This window comes from Danio rerio, chromosome 24 (genome assembly GCF_052040795.2).
Source record: "Danio rerio strain M-AB ecotype USA chromosome 24, GRCz13ab, whole genome shotgun sequence".
Classification (NCBI taxonomy): domain Eukaryota; kingdom Metazoa; phylum Chordata; class Actinopteri; order Cypriniformes; family Danionidae; genus Danio; species Danio rerio.
In genome coordinates, this window is record NC_141044.1 from 29887021 (window position 1) to 29908071 (window position 21051).

General features: G+C 36.4%; 1 protein-coding gene across 17 annotated transcripts in view; it reads right to left on the reverse strand.

The window, feature by feature from the left end:
• tnikb (TRAF2 and NCK interacting kinase b) overlaps positions 1-21051 on the reverse strand; it is a 145263-nt gene that overhangs the window by 81913 nt on the left and 42299 nt on the right. For all 17 annotated transcript variants that reach the window (XM_087308710.1, XM_087308706.1, XM_087308708.1 and 14 more), the window contains exon 3: positions 951-1007. In XM_087308710.1, the coding sequence (XP_087164836.1) occupies positions 951-1007 (57 nt within the window). The remainder of the gene's footprint in view (positions 1-950; positions 1008-21051) is intronic.

A 21051-nucleotide genomic window follows, 5' to 3' on the forward strand; every position in this document is an offset into this window, starting at 1 on the left:
TTTGGCCCCTAAATATGACTTATTATCTAAATTTAAATAGATTTAAGTGATTTAGCATACTCTAGTTCAGGGATCACCTAACTTGTTCCAGGAGGGTCAGTGTCCTGCAGATTTTAGCTCCAACCCTAATCAAACACACCTGAACAAGCTAATCAAGGTATTACTCTGTATACTTGAAACACCCAGGCAGGTGTGTTGAAGCAAGTTGAAGCTAAACGGCCCTCAAGGAACAAGAGTGGTGACCCATGCTCAAGTTAAACAAAAAATATAATAATAATAATTAAGTTATTAAAATTCCTAAAATGCTTTTTGAAATATTTTTCAAAAAGTTTAAAAAATTAATTAAAAAATATTTATAGGCATTCTTTATTCATTTATGATAGATTGTCATTGGTCATAAAATGACGGCCCCTGATATGTAAGATTTCATCTAGAAATATTGACTCTTGTTTGCAAACTTTAACACTTTATTAATTATCTGCACAATTTGAGAAAATAAGAACTTACTCTAACAAACCCGAATCAGCCATGAAAAATGCCATTATATTTGATATTCGTTAATCTGATTAATCTCACATATGGTGGTCGAATAATGGTTATAGCCCTGGTACTTTGTTTACATAAATTAACCCTTTATTGGGTGGGGAACCACATGTTTTAACTTCACTGAATCTGATTACAATTACATTTTTATTATTTGTATTTGTTTTTTTTAAGTCAAAACTTCAATGGTCTCATAATAACCCCCACAGGCACTCAAGTGTTTTTCCAATAAGCATTTCAGTGCCCTATAAAGTATTAAAAAACAGTTTTACTGAAAGGTTTCGATAATTTCACAATAATAATAAAAAAAAAAAGTTCAAATGCCACTGAGGATGACCCATGCATATTTGTGTGTCTTTGAATCTGTCGGAAGTGAACAGAAACCGAAAACTGAAATGGGCCCTTACCCCTGTGACATCCATGACCTTGATAGCAGCGAGCTGACCCGTCTTGACATGACGTCCCTAAGGAAGAAATAAAGACAGAAGAGAGGAAATATCACTCACCAGCAGCACACAAACATCAGGGTAATATTATTAAACAGGTGGCAAAGAGCTATCTATGACAGAAGAAAAGGTGGACGTAAGCCTCTCTGGCAGGCGGCATCATTACACAACACCCTTCCTAGAACGATTGAAACGGACCCAAAAACCTGTGTGAATGATCTTGGCCTGTACCATTGTGTGCGTGTGTGTGTGTGTGTGTTACAATGCCACCAGATGACAACTCTGTTTGGATTGGAAGAACCTCCAAAAGCATTACGCAAGTTGGATCGTGGCGCTGTTATGGAGGAACCGGAGGAATGTGGAAATGGAAATCACTGTCCCAGGTTTCCCCCAATTCCCTCCTGTTTACCTGTTAAGATCTGCACTTCCCCTGATCTGCATTTCATAACGAGGGAAACAGACGCAGCGGACACCGATCATCTGCGCACACAGCGGGTCTCCTGGTTCAGGACAATAGCAGGAGACAACCCAACAGATCTGAGCAGAAGTGGCTTCATCTGAACGGCTGAATCACCCAGTGTGTGCTTTTCAGGATGAATTATGCACACTTCATCTCCTCACCAAACACACTCCCACTGCTTTGATTCGGAGCAGAGGAGATGTTTCGGCGAGAGGAGGAGGGAAAGATTGAAAAAAGGTGGGAAAGAAAGAATGACATGAGGAGTGAGAGTGTTGCACAAGTCCCTTCAGTGCTCGTTAACAACTTCAACTGCTACTGGAAAGTATTAAAGAGCTAAGAAACCTGGAGACATCCACATGGCTACATAAAATCACTATAGTCATTGAGAAAATCACTGTGTGGGAAAGTTTCGCGCATTGCCTGTATTGGGTTTGACCCACTTTTACTTTCATAATTACCTTAATTTATTGTGGCACTGATTCAACAAGGTGCTGGAGATATTGAGCAGAAATTTTGGACAATATTGATATGATATTGATGTGTTGCTGTACACAGGGTTCATACACACTTTTAAGGGTTCATACATATTCATCATATGATTTTTCCAGGACTTTCAAATCATTTTTCATGACCTAATGTTTCATGTAATGTATTCGTATATGTGGTAAATCATAAAAAACAAAATTTATTACACCATATCAAAGCACACGACAATCTCTTTAGTTTTAATTTATTTTTATACCCATGTAAAATAGATGATGCTTACACAGCACTAATTATGTGAGGCCATGTTTTTGGCCAAGAAATGAAGTAAAAACAACTAACCTCCATTCCAGTATACAGATATTTGTCAAACAAATTTTAGATGATTTTAATAGTTTGTTAAACTATGAATAGTAGGCCAACTACTTCTATTGTAAAGCCACAATCACACTACACTTTTCGCTCCATAGACTTCCATTCATAGCTAGACCAGAAACACAAGAATTTGCGACAAGTTTCACATTTAACTGCATTCAAAAGTTCAAGCTTGGTGAATTCTTACCTGCAAAATCGCATCACGTGATTGCGTTAAACCAATATAAGATCATTTAAAATAAGAAATTTTAAATATGAAGCAATAGCTCACTTATGCAAGCACAAGCTCTAGTGTGACCGCAGCTTATGTCTCTTTGGACAAAAACGTCTGCTAAATGACTAATTTAAATGTAATTTCCACGACTTTTCCAAAACCTTGTGGGTTTTTCTGTTTTTTCAAAATGACATGAGTTTTCCAGGTTTCCCATGACTGTATGTACCCTGTGTGCTCTGTATCAATAGGATATTGGAAAATTGGCAATTACATGTTTTAGTAATGACATTTATCTACATAAAAAAATATAAGTTTGAGCTCAAGCTTGACCTTTGACCCATATTTTAAAGTAACTGTCATCTGCCTTTGTATTGTATGCAAAAAGTGAGCAGTCAAGCCAAGACAAAAAGCAGTAACTTCCACATGATCAATATTGCTGCTCAACATTTACAACAAACAGCAACAACTCTAGTGTCTAGTAATCTTGCTATTTATTTTGGATGATTGGCAGTTACTTACAGCCAGTTACTTATTTCTATCCAGTGCTTTGGATGCATCTGCAAATTACTTCAAAATATATAAGATAATATATATTAGTTTCTGTAATTTGAAAGTAATTGTTTACAGTATTCCAATATTTCTGTCTCTGTGTTGTTACAATACTTTCACATTCATTTAGAGTTGATTTTCTAAATTACAGGTATGACGTAGTTATGTAGAGTGCAGTTCCTAAACCTTTTTAGAGTGGCATGCTCCTAACATCCTTCTGCATTCTCTTTTCCACTTAGTGCCGTTAAGGCACTATATTTGCAATTTAAATAAAATTTCAATTGAATTCTTTACCCTTCATGAATTCTTTTTCAAATTAATAATGTTTCAAATAACAATATTTAAATAAAAATCTAAAACTGCCAATAGGTGGTCGTAACTGTCTTAAGACTTTTTAGTAACAAAGCAATGGTTGTATTTATGAATAGGTCACTGATTCAACTCTCACAATTTATTTAAAAATATAATTCATCACAAAAAACCAAAGTTAACCTTAAGAACGACGGGACAGATGTAAATGCCAGCAGGATGAAATAATGATCAATATTCTTGTGGATTGAACATCTCTGTTGTCATTAACTGCAGTGGATTTTATTGGGTTACAAAAAAGATGGTTTTAACTGCGAACACACACACACACACACACACACATCACAAGTGGTTCAGACGCAGTGAAGTACAACATGAATTTATGACCTGGCAAATTCCGAAGCAAAATCGCAACATTGCTTTCAGAGCCCCCTCTCACAACAGCCATTGATACAAGCCATTGTTTGTTACACAAAACATACAGGTTCTTATTCAGCAGTGGGAAACCAGTAAGCCTGGTCACCCTGTGTGTGGGAATTATAAAGGCCTATCCTTTGTGAACCATCATCTCTGACTACTCTGTCATGCATGACACGTCATACGAAGCTCGCTGGTCGGTGAGTTGGTCCTCCTGATTTGTCAACTTCAGATAAATCAACAAATCATCTTGTTCAACTGCAAACACATCACAAATTGAAGCCTACTGCTCCCAAACATAATAAAAAAAACTTGAGCCACACTTCTCAAAATTCCTCAGAGTAAGAGCCACAACCATAGGAACGTCACTGATTTCCACTTGACCTCCCAATGGGTTAAAAAAAAAAAAAAAAAAAAAAAGTCATGTATAAGCTCAAACTGCAAAACTTGCACCATGTACGTCTACGTAAGTGTAAAGGGCTACTGACGCTTACTGAATTTTTCAGACATATAACTGTAAATATAGAGATGTTTGTTGGTGAAAATGGTGAAAGAGCAGATCAGCAATTTCTGAAATACTCAGACGAGCTCATTTGCCACCAACTACCATGCCACATTTTTTCCCCATTCTGATGCTCAGTTTGAACGTCAGTAAATCTTCCTAACCACATCTACATGCTTACATACACTTAACCACCCCCATGTGATTGGGTGATTGGATGGTTCCATTAAAAAATGTGTATCTAATGGTACATTCGCTGCATGCTTTAGCACAGTTTGGTTCATTTTTAAGGGGCTTTTGCACTGTGTGCCACAACTCGTACATGATACATTTAATAGTACCACCTCGGTTGAGGTGAACGGTTATCAAAACGTGACCTATACACACTGCTGATCTCCGATTGGTCAGACAAAATCATCACGACCAGTATTGTTGTATTTGTAACACGAAACACGAAACTTGCTATATTTAAATCAGGGGTCACCAATCTCGAACCTGGAGGGCCAGAGCTTAGCTCCAACTTACCTCAACACACCTGCCCGGACATTTCTGGTAAACCTAGTAAGACATTGATTAGCTGCTTCAGGTGTGTTTGATTAGGGCTGGAGCTAAACTCTGCAGGATTTTATTCCACCACAAGTAAAGGACACACAAAAATGGCAGCATCAAGGTCAGCAAAAGAGGTTCAGATGTTCGTCTCTTTCGTAGCTGTAGAGGTGTGGATGGTACAACCCGGAACCAAAACGTTTTTCAGGAAGATATATAAAGTATTTTAGAGGCACACAAATATAGTGATAATCCCAAACTCTAAAGGTGCTTTCACACAAGCACTTTTGGTCTGCACCTGGATCATCTGACATCACAGTTCGGTAGGTTTAGCTAGTGTGAACACCGTCTTCTGAAGTTGGATGCGCACCCGCAAACCATACTGGAGTTCACCTGAAAGCAGAACGACCAGAATTTGCATACACCATTACATCTTGGCGCATTTGCTTTCATGGCAGTAACCTGCCAACATCTCTACACACAACAGCAGCTTAATGATGCAAGTGTACCAGGGTTCAGAAGGGAAAAAAAGGACGGTGTGAAAATGAAATAGCCCAGAAGGTGGCAAGGGGGGGGACAACTGAACTTGGGTTCAGACCAGGCAGTTGAACCAAATGTGACAGCACCCTTAAAAGCATTACTATACTGGACTATGAGCCAAGCAAAACTGAATTAAAGTAAGCCAAGCTATGCCAGACCGTACAAGTGAGAAACTGTATTGGTGGCTCTTAAGTGTTCGGATGTTACTAGGGTGTTACTAAAGTATTATTAGTAAGCTATTCTAAGTAATTTTAGCACACTACTATGCTTCTGCTAGGTTGCTTTGAATGACTGCTATTCATCACTGCTTTTAAACTGAAAACCTAAATTTAAAACAAAAACAGTGGCTCATTTGAATACATCTACACACAAGCCAATCATAACAGCACAACTGCCAACTCGTAACAAATGATTTTTTGTGTATTAGAGAATCAGATGCGTGTACACATAGAAAGGGATGCATGTGTGATGGACTTGCGCCCTGAGGCTCCACGTCTTTCCTGATGAGAAGATTTGGGGCTGACTGCTAACTGGAAAAACCATCTGGCTTCCTGACAGAGATTAACTGAAAACTTCTGAAGCACTGGCGTATAAGATAAGACTGTCCCCAACTGCTATAAGCAATAAGGAAGTGAGACACAATTGTGGCGACTGTGCAATATTAATGATTAATAACAACAACTCAGAATGGGATATTAACATACTGCACATTAATGCCCTATATTGCTCACTATTTTTAGAAACCGTATGCAAAACCATATGTAAAACAGGAGGCAATATGCAACAGAAATGGTTTCAAGCTGATGTTACATGACCTTAATTTCACTGTATAAAAAACTCTCCAGTTATCATGTTTAAATATATGTGGTTATTTTGATAATACAGGTATTTGTGTTCTGTAAAACAGGCCAATATAACTATTTTTACTTGTAGGTGCTGTATGTAAATTTTTGACTCTTCCACCAAAGACCATAATATAACCATAATATGTCTGCAGATATTTAAGAAACATGCTAAGTAGGGTTGTGCCGATAGACGAGGCAATAATTCATCGCTTATGGCCTCTATCATGCGCTCGTCTGAGCTCCAGGGAGCATTGCACGTCGGGCAGTTTATCAAGGATGTACTGCTGGTTCGTGTCTCACTATAGTTGTTAAACGTGATATTTCATATCGTCTATTGCAATGTTTCACATTAGACATCGTCGATGCCAAATTGGTCGACATCGCCTAACCCTAAGGCTAAGTGAATATTCTGTATCTGAAAAACTATGCTAAAGTCAGATATTCTGCTTTGAAAATGTGAGTTACATGCACACACATACACTATCTTTGTTTTGGTTCTTTTAACTTGCCCAAAGCTACTTTAGCCAATTATATTTCAGCAGCCCGGGTTGCCTCAGTGGAAAACAGTGTAAGAAAATCAGAAAGGCTTTCAAACTAAGCGTCCGTGAATCAAATGCGACCTCCATTGGACAGTAACATACGAAATGAGACGCAGATTCAGAGTTCCACACGAGGTGTTTACAATCGTAAACATTAGGTGAGCAGGTTACATTTTAACCCTGTTTATTAACAACTCCCTACTCTGAAGTGATTTGCAGTGATAAGAAATTTTTTTGCACCAGACGAAACATGATAGAAATTTAAATACAGCCATTCAGAAGCATAGAATAGTGCGCTCGCTGCACTCCAATGAAATGGAAAGGTTTATGACCTAATAAATACATATTAACCATCTTTAACACTATTAAATGTAGATGTTGAATGCCTGAAATGTGTTAGCTTGCACTGAGTCACTGTTCAAAAATTCAATTAAACACTTTCTATTCTCAAGATCTGCTGCTGCTTTCATTAGTATGGCAATAAAATGTCATGTAAAATGGCATTCAAACTTGCATTATTAGCATGTAACACTGAATAAAGGTGTACATGTGGAGATCATTGTCAGTCTATCCTGTTGTTCAGCTCCAAGAAATAAAAGCCGTTTCTAATATATCAATTCGTGGTGTTGGTTAAAAAAAAAATCCTTTTATTATGGAGAATAATCCTTCTATCGTGTGGCAATGCTTTTATTTAAAACATGATTTAAATCAGCCTTAAGGCTTGTTAGACCGGTATGCTGTTGATGTAGTTGATGTAGCGTGTGTTTTGAACCAGGGGTGCAACACCCAGTTCAACCACTGGTTGTCAAACTTACATACTGCACCTTTAAATAGGTAGCAGATCCTAATGCTGAGACAAAAGTTGTGTTGTATTAATATTACAAAAATATATAATAAAATAACTGTAAAAAAAAAAATGGGTTTATTTTACTACACGTTTCTAAAACTTAATCTGAAATTGAAAATAGATAAATTTTTATCATTTAGCACCACACCAGCCAAGTTTCATGAGTTTGTTTTACTACTAAATTTGTACTATCAAGTTTGTACCAACCAAGTTTCTAAAACTTAATCTGGTCTTATTTAAATAAAAATCCTTACATAAGATCACAATTAAACACCACCTTAAATGCCTTAAAGCTAATTTAAGTAACAGGAATGAGTAAACAAAGAGAGGTTATGGAGAAGTGCAACACACCGGGAAAGAAATTCTATATACAGTGGAGCTGGCCGATAAATCCGTATCGGTATTTATTGACAGAACACCATTGTCAATAACGATTAAAAAAAAAATCCATTATGAATCGCTATAATTTTATTGTAAACATGGCTGCTGAGAGCGCACCTTGGAAGGAATGCCAATAAGCTTATGGTCCAAGTTTGTAATTTTCACGCGCAACTTGCGGCGCAAATAGGGAGCGACGCGCACATGGTGTGCAAGCAGCGCACGTGTCATGTTTTCCAGGCACACCCAATGAGTTAAAAAAAAAACACATTAAGCATCCAGTTGACATCCAAGCATCCGCGAGCACACTGCAATTCATACAAGTAGAACTAACCAATCTGCTTCACACTTTGTATGGAATGTACACCTTTTAGTAAAGGTAGACTAATTACCTCAGACACAGTGCACTAGTATCAGAGCTGAAGCAATGGTTTGTCTGTTTGTCATCCTCTGAAAAAAACGGCTGATGGCTGGCTAGTTACAGTAAGACAACAGGTGAGTGACGTGCGAGTTTTGGGTTGCATCATTGCCACTTCACGTCAGAATAAACAACAAACACAAAAAAGAGTGCAGTATAGCAGCAGTGAGGAGATTGTAAATAAGACAGGATGTAGCCACAGCGGCTTTTTTGTTTCTTCTCTTGTGCAACCCAGCCACCAGCACCCCATCTGAAAGATTTTTTTAGCTTAGGGGGTAATATAAAATACAAACTTCACAATTTGTAATGTTGAAATATGTACTTGAATAATGATGGTTAGTTTCTTTATTTGAAAGCTCAGATTTGATTGTCATCAAAAATCCTTACATTCCTAAATGGATTGTTGAAAAAAAAATAAAAAAAATCAATACTTATTGATACCGAATGATATGAAACATGATATCGTGATAATTACATTTTTTTTTTGTATCGCCCAGCGCTAATATACAGTACTTCAAATATGCAGATTCACATCACAAATACTTACACACTCTTTTCAGCTATATTGAAAATAGTACATGGCTTTATGCTATTCCGAACACAACCTAAAAAAAATAATAATTTTAATATTTATTTGCAGATTTAGTAACCCATGTGTAATGCACATCATATCTGAAGCGGAAACAAACACATTGTGTGGTCACAGAAGCCTTCTAATCTACACTGGCGGCTGAGATGCCCACTGAGCTCTGTTCCTATTATATCTGAAATGACTGTAAATGGCTATCTGAGAGCTTGTGGTAGTAATGCATTGTAACTGTAGCCGCAAAATGCCGTCAGTAAGACATTGCTGTGTGGTTTCATCATCACGGCCCCTATTGGCTGCAATCGACACCCCAATCGTGAGAATTAAGACAGTATCTGCTGGAGGGCAAGGTATCCAAACCGCACCAATAACAGCCGTACTGTATATCATGTACTCATAACTCCGTAGAAGTGGTGAAAACGGAACAGTTATTATTGTACAATCAGGATCAGGAAGTCATTTGTCACTGCTAGACTGGTGTATGTTTGCGCTGTTTAACACTAGACACAGAGTGCCAATGCACGCGCACACACACGCAGAAAAAAAAAAACAACAACGCACCACTTCCTCTCTGTAGCCTAGCAACAGGGCTGGAAGGCGGAGGAGGAGGAGGTTTGTGATTTTCACACTTTTCTACAGACAGATCCTCTTGTTCCTGAGACGTGTGCCCTAGCATGACCCTCTCGGCTCCGTCTCGTAGAGCTTTGTGGAGAGGCCAGAATCGCTTCACTCGTCTTCCATTCAGAGAACAGCTTTCAAAAAGACCACATGCCCCACAGTCTCCTACGGAATGCAGGAAGTTGGGGTTTTATTTAGAGCCTCATTGTGGAAGCTTCCTTATTTAAGTGTAAGGTCTGTATTTATCTTATAATGGATGGGTGAGAGGAACATGTAAAGAGGCATTGCTAAACATTTTTGGGTTTGCTTTACTATACAGTGTTCAGGGTGGTTGCTGTGGAGTTGGTTTATGGTTGCTAAGGTGCATTTAGGAATGCAAAACTATATAAATCAACTAGAGTTACCAGAGGACTGTTGAACAAAGCTGCTTTGGGTTTTTTACCCAGGTAAGTTTAGGGATGGAACAGTTATAAATTTCAGTAGTACGATTATAGTCTAAGGAATAATCCCTATTTCATGGTTATCTTGATTATTATGCATTCATTAATTTCAAAACACTACTAGTTTAGAAAAATCACAAGAAAACTCATATTTTAAAGTAAAAAAAAAAAAAAAAAAAAATATATATATATATATATATATATATATATATATATATATATATATATATATATATATATATATATATATATTAGGGGTGTCACGATTTAAATTTTTTAATTGAAATCGATCGAAATTTATGCTCAATTTCGATTATCGAATCAAAAAATAGAATCGTCGATGCTGCCACGCCCCTATGTCACGTCAGCTTGTCTTGCCAAGCGGGAAAAAACAGGCTTGTTGAAGTGCTTGTTGAACTGCAGAAGCAGGAGACCCGTCGACAGAGCTTAAATCCTCTCCTCTTTCAATGAAGTCGCCGGTGTGGAAGCATTTTGGATTTCCAGTAAGTTATGTTGACAACGTTCGTGTTGTCGACAAAAAAAAACAGTTTTGCAAGCTCTGCTATGTACGTATTAGGGTTGTCCGATAGACAACACCGGCATCACGATCCTCCGCCCGCCCCCTTTGCTAACCCGCTCGTGAAAAGTACACACTCAGGCCCTGTTTACACTGTCTTTGTTTGTAAATGGCATTTTAGAACGACAACGATTTAACATCCACAGTGGCGTGTAGCATTTCTGAGCAGCCCTCCTTCCTCTCTACCTCTGACACACACACACACACACACACACACACACACACATACAGTACACAGACGCACACACACAGCCATGGGCTCGAGACAGCGGGTTCAGGCAGTCAGAGGATTAGTAGACTGCTTCAATCTTTCACTCACTTGTACTTAGTCATTTTAGCGAACACCTCAGATACTGTTGGCTGGTTCCTGTTGGTTGTGCGTCTTTTTTACCGACGCCATTATAACGACACAGATCACTGCCTATTCACGAGTCCCGCAGAAAAAGTGATTGACAGGTGGTAATTATGTGTGTATCTTGCCTTTATTCATTTACTGTATGATTTGTTTATGGGTAAAACAAAGACCATGCAGGTCAGGTACTTTAAACGGTAGGCTACAAATAATTATTTGGTCATTAATTAATTAATTATTCATAATCGAAAATCGAATCGAATCGTGCCTTTAGAATCGAAAATGTAATCGAATCGAGGATTTTGAAGATCGTGACACCCTTTATATATATATATATATATATATATATATATATATATATATATATATATATATATATAATGTTTTTGGCATTTAAACAAAAATACAAATTTTACACTGAAAATAAATGATAAAACAATAAATAAATAAATAAATAAAAGAATGAAATTTTAAAAATAGTAAATCTAAAAGTCAACAAATTTTAAATTAAACCAAAATTACATGAAACTCCGGAGGAAATATGGATTGCGCGGCGATGAAATGACATTAATCGAATTATGTGAATTATGTAAAATGGCATCATGAAAGAAGCATTCAAAAGCAACTCATGTAAACACCTTAATCATATTATTATTTAATTCAGATTAAGGCAAATAATTTGATTACTGATGTCCATATAAACGTAGTCACAGTCTCAAATCTGCAACAATCAAAGGCTAAAAATGTCCATCTGAATATGTGACTGTAGAGACGGAAATTCAAAAAGGACACATTTTAAAGATATTTCAGGATTTTATGGTAAAAACCACCTCTAAGCAGAGCAAACTAAAATAACGGCACTTATAATATTATCTGATAGTCATTCAAGTTAATAAATTAAATGCAATAGTTCACATGAAAATAAAACTTCTTTCAACGTGTAAAATTACTCGCTGTTTTCAAACCTTTATGAGTCTTTTTTTCCTGTCGAACACACACACTAGGGCTGCTCGATTATGGGAAAAATCATAATCACAATTATTTTGATCATAATTGTTATCACGATTATTCAAAACGATTACCAGTTGAAGTCCAAATTATTCACCCCACTGTGAATTTTTTTTATATATAAATATTTCCCAAATGATGTTTAACAGAGGATTTTTTTTACAGTATTTCCTATATTTTTTCTTCTGGAGAAAGGCTTATTTGTTTTATTTTGGCTAGAATAAAAGCAGGTTAAATATTTTGAAACATATTTTAATAGCTCAATATTATTAGCCCCTTTAAGCTATATATATATATATATATATATATATATATATATATATATATATATATATATATATATATATATGTTTGATTGTCTGCAGAAGAAACTACTGTTATACAATGACTTGCCTAATTACACTAATTAAGCCTTTTTCACTTTAAGCTGAATACTAGTATCTTTGAAAATATCTAGCCAAATATAATTTTCTGTCATCATAGCAAAGATAAAAGAAATCTCTTATTAGAAATGAGTTATTAAATCGGTTATGTTTAAACTGGGCTTTCAGCATCTTCACTGTAAGAAAAAAAAAAAAAACTTTAGCTACAGCAGTCTTTCAGTCAAGAGCAGTGAGGGATTTTCTCCTTTTGTTGTTTGACTAATGATAAGAACAGGCGGCAGCAGGATTATTGCACGCGGTCACTTTAAGAATAGTGCGGCTGTGATATAGTTTCTCATTCACGTCTTTTGATTCTCACCATGTTTATTACACAAATGATGGTTAATACGAATAATCACTAAACACCGTGCTCTGACACAAATGTATTTGATCATTAAATTGCTCGCATTACAACAGCATGTGCTCTTTCGTGCTTTTAAAAATATGAATAATGTGCATCCTGTGCAGCAAGCGTTACATTACAGTACATGCTTTTAGTCATTTTCACGTTGAACTGAGCTTTGCAAAGCAACAAATGTGTACAACTGGAAATAGGGCGGTATATAAAGGAATAATGGTTTATCTCGATTAATGGTTTTTCATAATCGTTAGAAGCTAAAATCGAAATCGAAACCGGATCTTCGGTTAATTGTACAGCCCTAATAAACACACAAAGATATTTTGAAGAATTTAAAAAACATGACACTGATAGTTGGAAAAACAAATACTATGGAAGTAGATGGTTACCAGGTATTTAAAAAACTTAGAAATAACTTCTTTTGTGTTCAAGAGAAGAAACTCAAACAGGTTTGTGACAAGTGAAGTGTGAATAAATGAGTGCAAAGTAAGGCTTAAGAATGAGCCCATCGTCCTACTTGACCAGAGATCAGATGTGGCTGCAAAGTTACCGCAGAAGTAAAAATCAGCCAGTCTTTAACAGTGGGGTCATGTGGCAAGTGGGGAAAGTAATTAAAAAAATCATCCTGGAAAATTTTTTATTGATTATAGGTTGTGAATTGGGCTGGGCGATAAAATCAATATCGATATTTATTGACCGAACACCATTGTCAATATCAATAAAAAAAAAAAGATAGGGTATGTAGTTTCGGGATGAAGCACCATAGCTTTATTAATATGTGGCTGATGAGCATGCGCCTTGGAAGCAGTGCCAATAAGCTTTGGGGTGTAAGTTTGTCATTGCCAATGGAGGCTTGCACGGCGCGCGTATGGGAGCGACGCACACATGTTGTGCAAGCACATGCCCTTAAGACTTGCATGCATTTTCCAGGTACACCTAGTTGAATACATCAACTTTTCCAAATGCGGCGAGTGCACCACGATTCATGCAAGTAGAACAATCTGCTTCACACTTTGTATGAAATACACAGATTTCAGTTATAATGGCAGACTAAATACCTCAGGCAAACACGGCGCACCCGAATACTGCAGCGGTTTTTACTTTTCTCCATAAACTGGTCATCCTCTGAAAAAACTCTTAATGATCGCCTAGTTCAAGTGATGTCATGGGAGCGCGAGTGCAAAGCCCATTGTAAATGGTCAAGGAAACCACATGCAAATGTGAAAATGAGTCCTGTATAGCAGCAGTGAGGAAATTGTAAATAAAAAAGGATGTAAGGATGTCGCCAGAGTGGCTTTTTGGTTTCTTTTCTTGTGCATGCCAGCCACTAGCTCCCCATCTGAAAGATTTTTAAACATAGTGGTAATGTAGTCATTCAACTTCACAATTTGTAATGCTGTAGTATGTACTTGAATAATTATGGTTGGTTCCTTTACTTGAAAGCTCAGATTTGGATATCATGATTTGTTTTGTTGACAGAGTTTGAGGTTTACTGTATCATTATCATTCACACCTTAAAGTTTGCTTTGATTGTACAGTATTTACTCTTTATCATTGCGCACACTTTGTAACATTTTATTTATCAAATTTACAAGTCTCTTTAAAACTTATGTTTATTTTATTATAAAGAGATTTTTGTTTTTGAATATTAAAAATATTTGCCTTATTAATGTTGGTAAATTTAAATAAAGTGGTTAGATAAAAAAATCTAATATTCCTAAATGTATTGGTAAAAATATTCAATAAATATCGATATAGAATGAAATGAAACATATAACCCAGCCCTAGTTCTGAATCCTAATTTCAATTACTTTTTGATTAATTGCCCAGCTCTATTATAACTGTTGGTAAAATTACAGCAGCATGTATAAAGCTGCGGTCACACTGGCCTTTTCCTCCCATAGACTTCCATTCATTCGCACGCGAATGCGTCAGACCGGAAACGCAGGGTCATGCGTCAAATTTCGCAGGTTGCTGCGGTGCAAGGTTCAAGCTTGATGAACTCTGACCTGCGAAATCGCATCACTTGACTGCGTGAGAGCAATCGAGGATCAAAACATGACCTCTCTGGACAGAAATTCAAAACATGGAGCAATCGCTCGCTTTTTTTTTAATTTATGTCTAATAATCTTGTTTATTCCCGCCCCTTTTCCCAGTGCGTACGACAGAATTTCGCACTCACAAACTCAAGTGTGACCGCAGCTTAATACTGAGGTTTTGGAAAGACATTCAATGCCCTACACTTAAATTATGGATGGAATTTATTTATTAATAATTTTATGATTGAGAATGTGTCATGAAAAAATTTTAGCCAAAATGAATAATGATCATAAGGAAGTGGATTTATGGGAGAATTTCATTTCTTCACTTAAACTATGAATGTGTCTACTCTGTTGTGCTCTCTAGTATTATCTTTATGCATTTGTTACAGTTTTTCGAATAACTTTTTTCTAAATTTATTAACAACTTTCTAAACTGTGAAAAATTTGTATGCATTTTGTATTTTTGTTTGGTACTGTATGATTTATTAAGAATACACCAATAAATACTTACATTTTTAAAAACCACAAACAAATAAATATATTAGAAACATTTTTTATGTTAATATATGATTAAAATAAATATACATTTTTCCTGGTGACACTTTGCTGAATATCTCAAGTGAGTTAATTTCATTTAAAAAGCCTTCTGCAATCATTAAACCCAGGAAAGTTCAATAAAAAATGTGTGTGGTTTTCACTATGCTCTTAGAAAGATACTAAAAAACCAAATCATACTTAATAAAAAAGCATTATTATATAGTTTAACAAAGCAGTATGAGCATTTCTCAAAACGTCTCCTTTCGCCCTCCACAAGAGAAAGTCATACAGGATTAAAAATGACATAAGGGTGAATAAACAACCCTTTGCATAAATTATTCCTTTAGAACACGGCGCTAGTGTTCAGTTGACGTGAGGAATCCAATAGCGTCGCTTTCCTAGCAGCTTTAAAAAGTGCCTGAAAAGAAAGCTCACAGGCTCTGATCAAAGGGTCTTGATTTCCATCTTTCTCCTTTACAGCAGATTTCTTTCAAAAGCCGTGTCATGTGAGTGGGAGATGAGCGGTCCCTTTGCAGCACATTCTGACCCACAACCTATTTCTTCTAATACAGGGCACGTTTTTAATGGCTTTCTAGATCTCCCAAGATGGTGCCTCACCAGAGAAAGGACAGTGTGGGATTTTCTGCTCCAATCAAACTTTTAAATTTGCTTTAAAGTTAGAATGAAATTAAAATTCTCCCTAAAAATGTATGTTATACGGTAGGTCTTACTGCAATCGTTGTAATGTTTAATAGAAATGTACTCAAACTTCTGGTAAAAAAATGAATGATGATACTTTTGTTCCAGAAATGCAAATATACTCTGAAAGGGTCTGATGTTCGAACAATAATTGTGATTTGTGAATGGAGATTTCATTAGCTTTTAAAGATGTAAACGTATCACAGAATATGTCCCAGTTGCTTTATATGATTTATATGTTTAGTGGTGAAAAAAATAAAGAAATTAAAGTTTTTAAAGGGTCATGAAACCCCCTCTTTCAGTTCAAGTCTACCTCAGAATTTTTTTGAAAAATGCATCATAATAGGCGTAGGGCGCTGTGAGCAGAGGGAGAAGTGGACGTGGCCAGCAGAGCAGGGGAAAAAGGGGAGCGAACAACTGTTGTCAGACACCAACCATGAGAGCCTCCATGGTTTTATAGTTTACAAAGATAAAAGGCAAAGAACTAAAAAGTAAGTTATTTATTGCCCTTCTACATATGTTTTTCGTAATTTCACATACACATAACCATAATTTGTTATATCATCATAAAGATAATCGTGTTTATATAAACACTATAAATAAGGAGGACTTCTCTCCTCCTGGATCCCCAGGTCTAAATGCAGACACAGTGGATAGCAGTGCAGCAGGTCTCTTGCCCTATCTATTTCAACCATTAGCCCTGGCTGTAATCTGGAGGGTTTTAAACATGGGCAAACACAGCAGCAAAGATATAGGCGATGTGTCTGAATGGTAATGAACTCAACTGATAAAAGACAAAGTCTGCCATTCTCCAGCTCTCCCGACAAAAATGCTTGCTGCAAACCAACAGCTTTTCTGTATCGGCCCGGACAGCATTGCAGGGCAAACATTCAACAAACCCCATGAATCATGAAAACAAGCACATACGACTTGTGCCGTGTGCGGACGCAGTCTCACCCAGTCACTGGATCTCACAGCTTGGCAGGTCTTGAGTTACGGAAAAAACATGCTCTCATAAAAGAATACGTTTAGAATAATTAAGAGGCAGGGTCTTTTCATATATGGTTTCCGCTACGTAAATTTTTCCATGGCGGGGCGCCACGCCAAAATTGATCCCGCCACGGCTACATTACAGCTTTTTATTTAAAACATTTAGTCATGTTTTTTTTATTTAATAGCGGGTGATAATCGCACCAAAACGTATTAAAGGTAAGGGAATTAAAACAACAAAACTTTTCTTTAACCGTAGTACTGCTGTGCGTTATTTGTTTAACTCTTTAGGGTTACATGCTGATGCGTGAGGCCAGTAAACACGACGTAAAGCTGTTTCACTTTACTTCAGGACACAATAATACCGCTCTGTATCTATTGAAGACATTCATAATTATTCTAAGCAAATCTAATAAATGTTGGAGACATACTTTTTACATTGTCGGACTAAATTGTACAACAACAGCGTTCATTTGAGCGCGCACAAGAAGATCTGTGGTTAAGCGACGTATATTTGAGGGGGTGTGCAAGAAATTTTGTGCACGAGCAGAGAAAATCACCGGGCAAGCAAAGACATTCGCATGCTCGTAAGCCATTACATAAATGCGATCCTGACTTGTAAAACTGCTCTCACGACATTTGTCATTGAAATACCACCAGGTGGTTGGTAGATCTGTGTAATAAAGGCCCGCCCCGACAGCTGGAAAACAAATGAGAGGAAATACTGCCATAGGATAAGAAAACTCTAATAAACCATTTTATCTCTGATAAACCAACGCCTCATCACTTTACTAGCAGATGCATGCTACATCACCAATTTTGATCCCGTCCTAAAAATTATTTTAAACCCAGAAGATAAAATTAGCTGACAAGAGCTCAAAATTTTCCAGTTTTCTCCACAATTAAAGCTGCCAGGTGCTAATGTTATCTTAACTGATGCTCAACACACAAATCTGACCAAATAAAAAAAATAAATAAAATACTCCAGGGTGTCTTGAACCTTTAAAAGCTTAAAGGTTTAGAGGCTATAAGGCTATGGCCGCACGATATTAGAAAAATCTGACATTGTGATGTTTTGCATTTCTGCTATATAAATTGCAATATAAATATAATTGCACCAGATGACTTACAGTAAACAGCTCTATTTGGTTTATTGATTTTCAATTGATTGGCATGATTCTGTAGGGGGAACAAATGATGCATGAGATGTAATAAACAAATTACAAGCATAGCTAAATGCAAAAGCGCAAGTATAAAAATGAAATAAACAGTACTTTTTCAGGGTAGTCAAATCGTATTCAAATACAGAAACTGAAAACATCTAATACAAAATAACACTACAAAGACTTTACTGTTTAAATGATTCAAAAAAGGTGTCACTGTGGTGCAGTGAGTAGCAAAATTGCCTCACAGCTAAAAGGTTGTGATTCGAGCCTCGGTTGGGTCAGTTGGCATTTCTGTGTGGAGTTTGCATGTTCTCCCAGTGTTTGCGTGGGTTCCCTCCGTGTGCTCCGGTTTCCCCCACAAGTTCAAAGACATGCGATGTAGGTGAATTGGGTAGGTTTACTTGTCTGTAGTGTATGAGTGTGAATGAGTGTGTATGGATGTTTCCCAGTGATGGGTTGCAGCTGGAAGGGCATTCGCTGCGTAAAACATATGCTGGATAAGTTTGCGGTTACAAACTTAACAAAGGGACTAAGCCAAGAAGAAAATAAATGAATGGATGAAAGATTCAATAAAATGATTTTCTATTAAAGTTACAAATGGTAAAATTTAGTGTCTGAATGCTTTAAACTCTCTAAGACCTAAAAAACGAAGTGCAAATGATAAACATTTACTCCATTACGGTCAAACTCTGCAGTAACTCCACAAATTTCATGTATTTTTAACTGTGGCTATATAATTCCAATATAACATTGCAGATTCTGCGATGTGACTATTGCAGATGTACACTGCAATATCAATGCTGAAATTATATATTGTGTAGCTCTACTATAGACTCCTGTAACTAGCCTCAGGACGCTGGAATACTAAGGGGTAACACGTTGTGGCTAATAAAGTTATAAATAACCATGTGTCAGGCATCATGATAACCAACATTGTTCTGAGCCCTAATAGTTTATTTATTCTTTAATTAAATACAAGTCTGACAAATTAAAATGTGACAGATAAGCATAAAATATAATGTGGACATATTCACTTACAATCAGAAGGAGTCAAAATACTTGTGTTGTTAGTTTCAGAAGTTGTTATATAGGAATAACATTTCTTTGAATATTGTGACAGACCAATCAGAATCAAGTATTCCTGAGGGCCATGTAAAAATGCTCTTAGTAACTGACTTGTTTTCTATCATGAACCATCAAAAACCACAATTTTAGCTGTCTTAACTGAAGGTTGATGGATGCATTTTTTATTTAAAGCCATGTCAGCAACCAATGCTATTTTTATTACAGGAACATTTCAATATTAAATATTTAATTAAAAATCAACAAACAAATAAAAAACATAAATTAAATAAGATTTTTAGTGTTAATACATGATAAAAATTCTTAAATCTTTTCTGGTGTCACTTTGCTAAAACTTTCCTCAAGAGATATCCAGAAAAGTCACGAATGGTCTGAGAGTAAGAAAATGTACAGCCATTTTTGAATTATTAACTTTGCTCGATATCCTTTACGATTATAATATGGACAAGTGTAAACAGGACTTCTTTTTTTACAATTCTTTTTTTGTAGTTCAAAAAAGATCATACAATAGGGCTTGGTGATTAAATGATTTATTAGTTCCATAATATTGTTAATTTTCATGCACTTTTTGTCAGTAAAGCCGGTTTTAGTAAACCTCAAAAATATGCTTTTATTTAGCATTTATTACACAAAGTCATAAGCTGTGTCCCAAATCGCATACTTGTGCACTATTCTAAGCCATTTTGTAGTATAAATAGTGTAAGTAGTGCGTTCACACTGAAAACTCTAAAAATAATAAGTGCACTTTAATTACCCGGATGATGCCCTCATGCGGCCGGTAAAATGAAGTGTGTAATGATGGACACTTCACGCACTCAACGACCACAGGTTTGCTCACATAGCAGAAGGGGCGGAGCTATCAGCCGCTCATGTTGGATTACTTTATTTATTTTGGATGATGAAAGCAAAATTCTCCTACAAGAGTGATTACAGCATCCCCCGTTGGTGAATGCGGTTATACTCATGGCAGGTATAGTTTGGTAGTTTGGCCATTTATTTCACTAATTTGGCAACCGTCAAACGTCATCAGAAAAACAGTTTGAATTTCCGCTTAGTAAAAAAAACATTGGTGTTCCATTTGAGACGACACTACAGTCATATACTATGCTGTTAAGTGTGTAAGTGCTTAAGTGCATAGTGTGCCATTTGAGATGCAGCTATAGTGCACTGTGAAGCTAAGCTAAATTTGCTAAATTACCACATAATTTTTGTATTCAAAAATCCCATTTTGTACTCCAAACTCACTTCATATTATTCCATAGTTGTGTTAATAATTACATTGAATCAATGAAAGCAGTTAAAACTTCTATTAATAATGCTATGCTATGGAGATTTCCTGAATTTCGTGGGTATTTGGAGTTTTTTTAAGGAGAGCTCCCTCTAGCCTTTGGAGGAGATTTACTGCTAATTACACAACCGTACTTCCCTGACAAGATATGCATGACAATTGTTAGAATGACACAACTTTCTTTATTGGGTAAACCATAGTAAATCTAACCACAAACCATAATCAACAACTTACGAAGTACCAATAATGTATAAAATTGAGAGGTCCAACACTACATTAAAGAAAAGATCTGTCACTTTTTTCCTGTTTCATTACAACTTGCATGTGGCCAAACTGCATCTACTCAAATATAATGATCAATAGTTCTCAAAAAAGACAGTGAGGTCATACCCTCTGACCCTTGCACTGCACTAATGAAATGCCTTGCAGCAATCCTAGAGTCCAAGGGTACAAAGAGCCCCTGTAATATAAGAA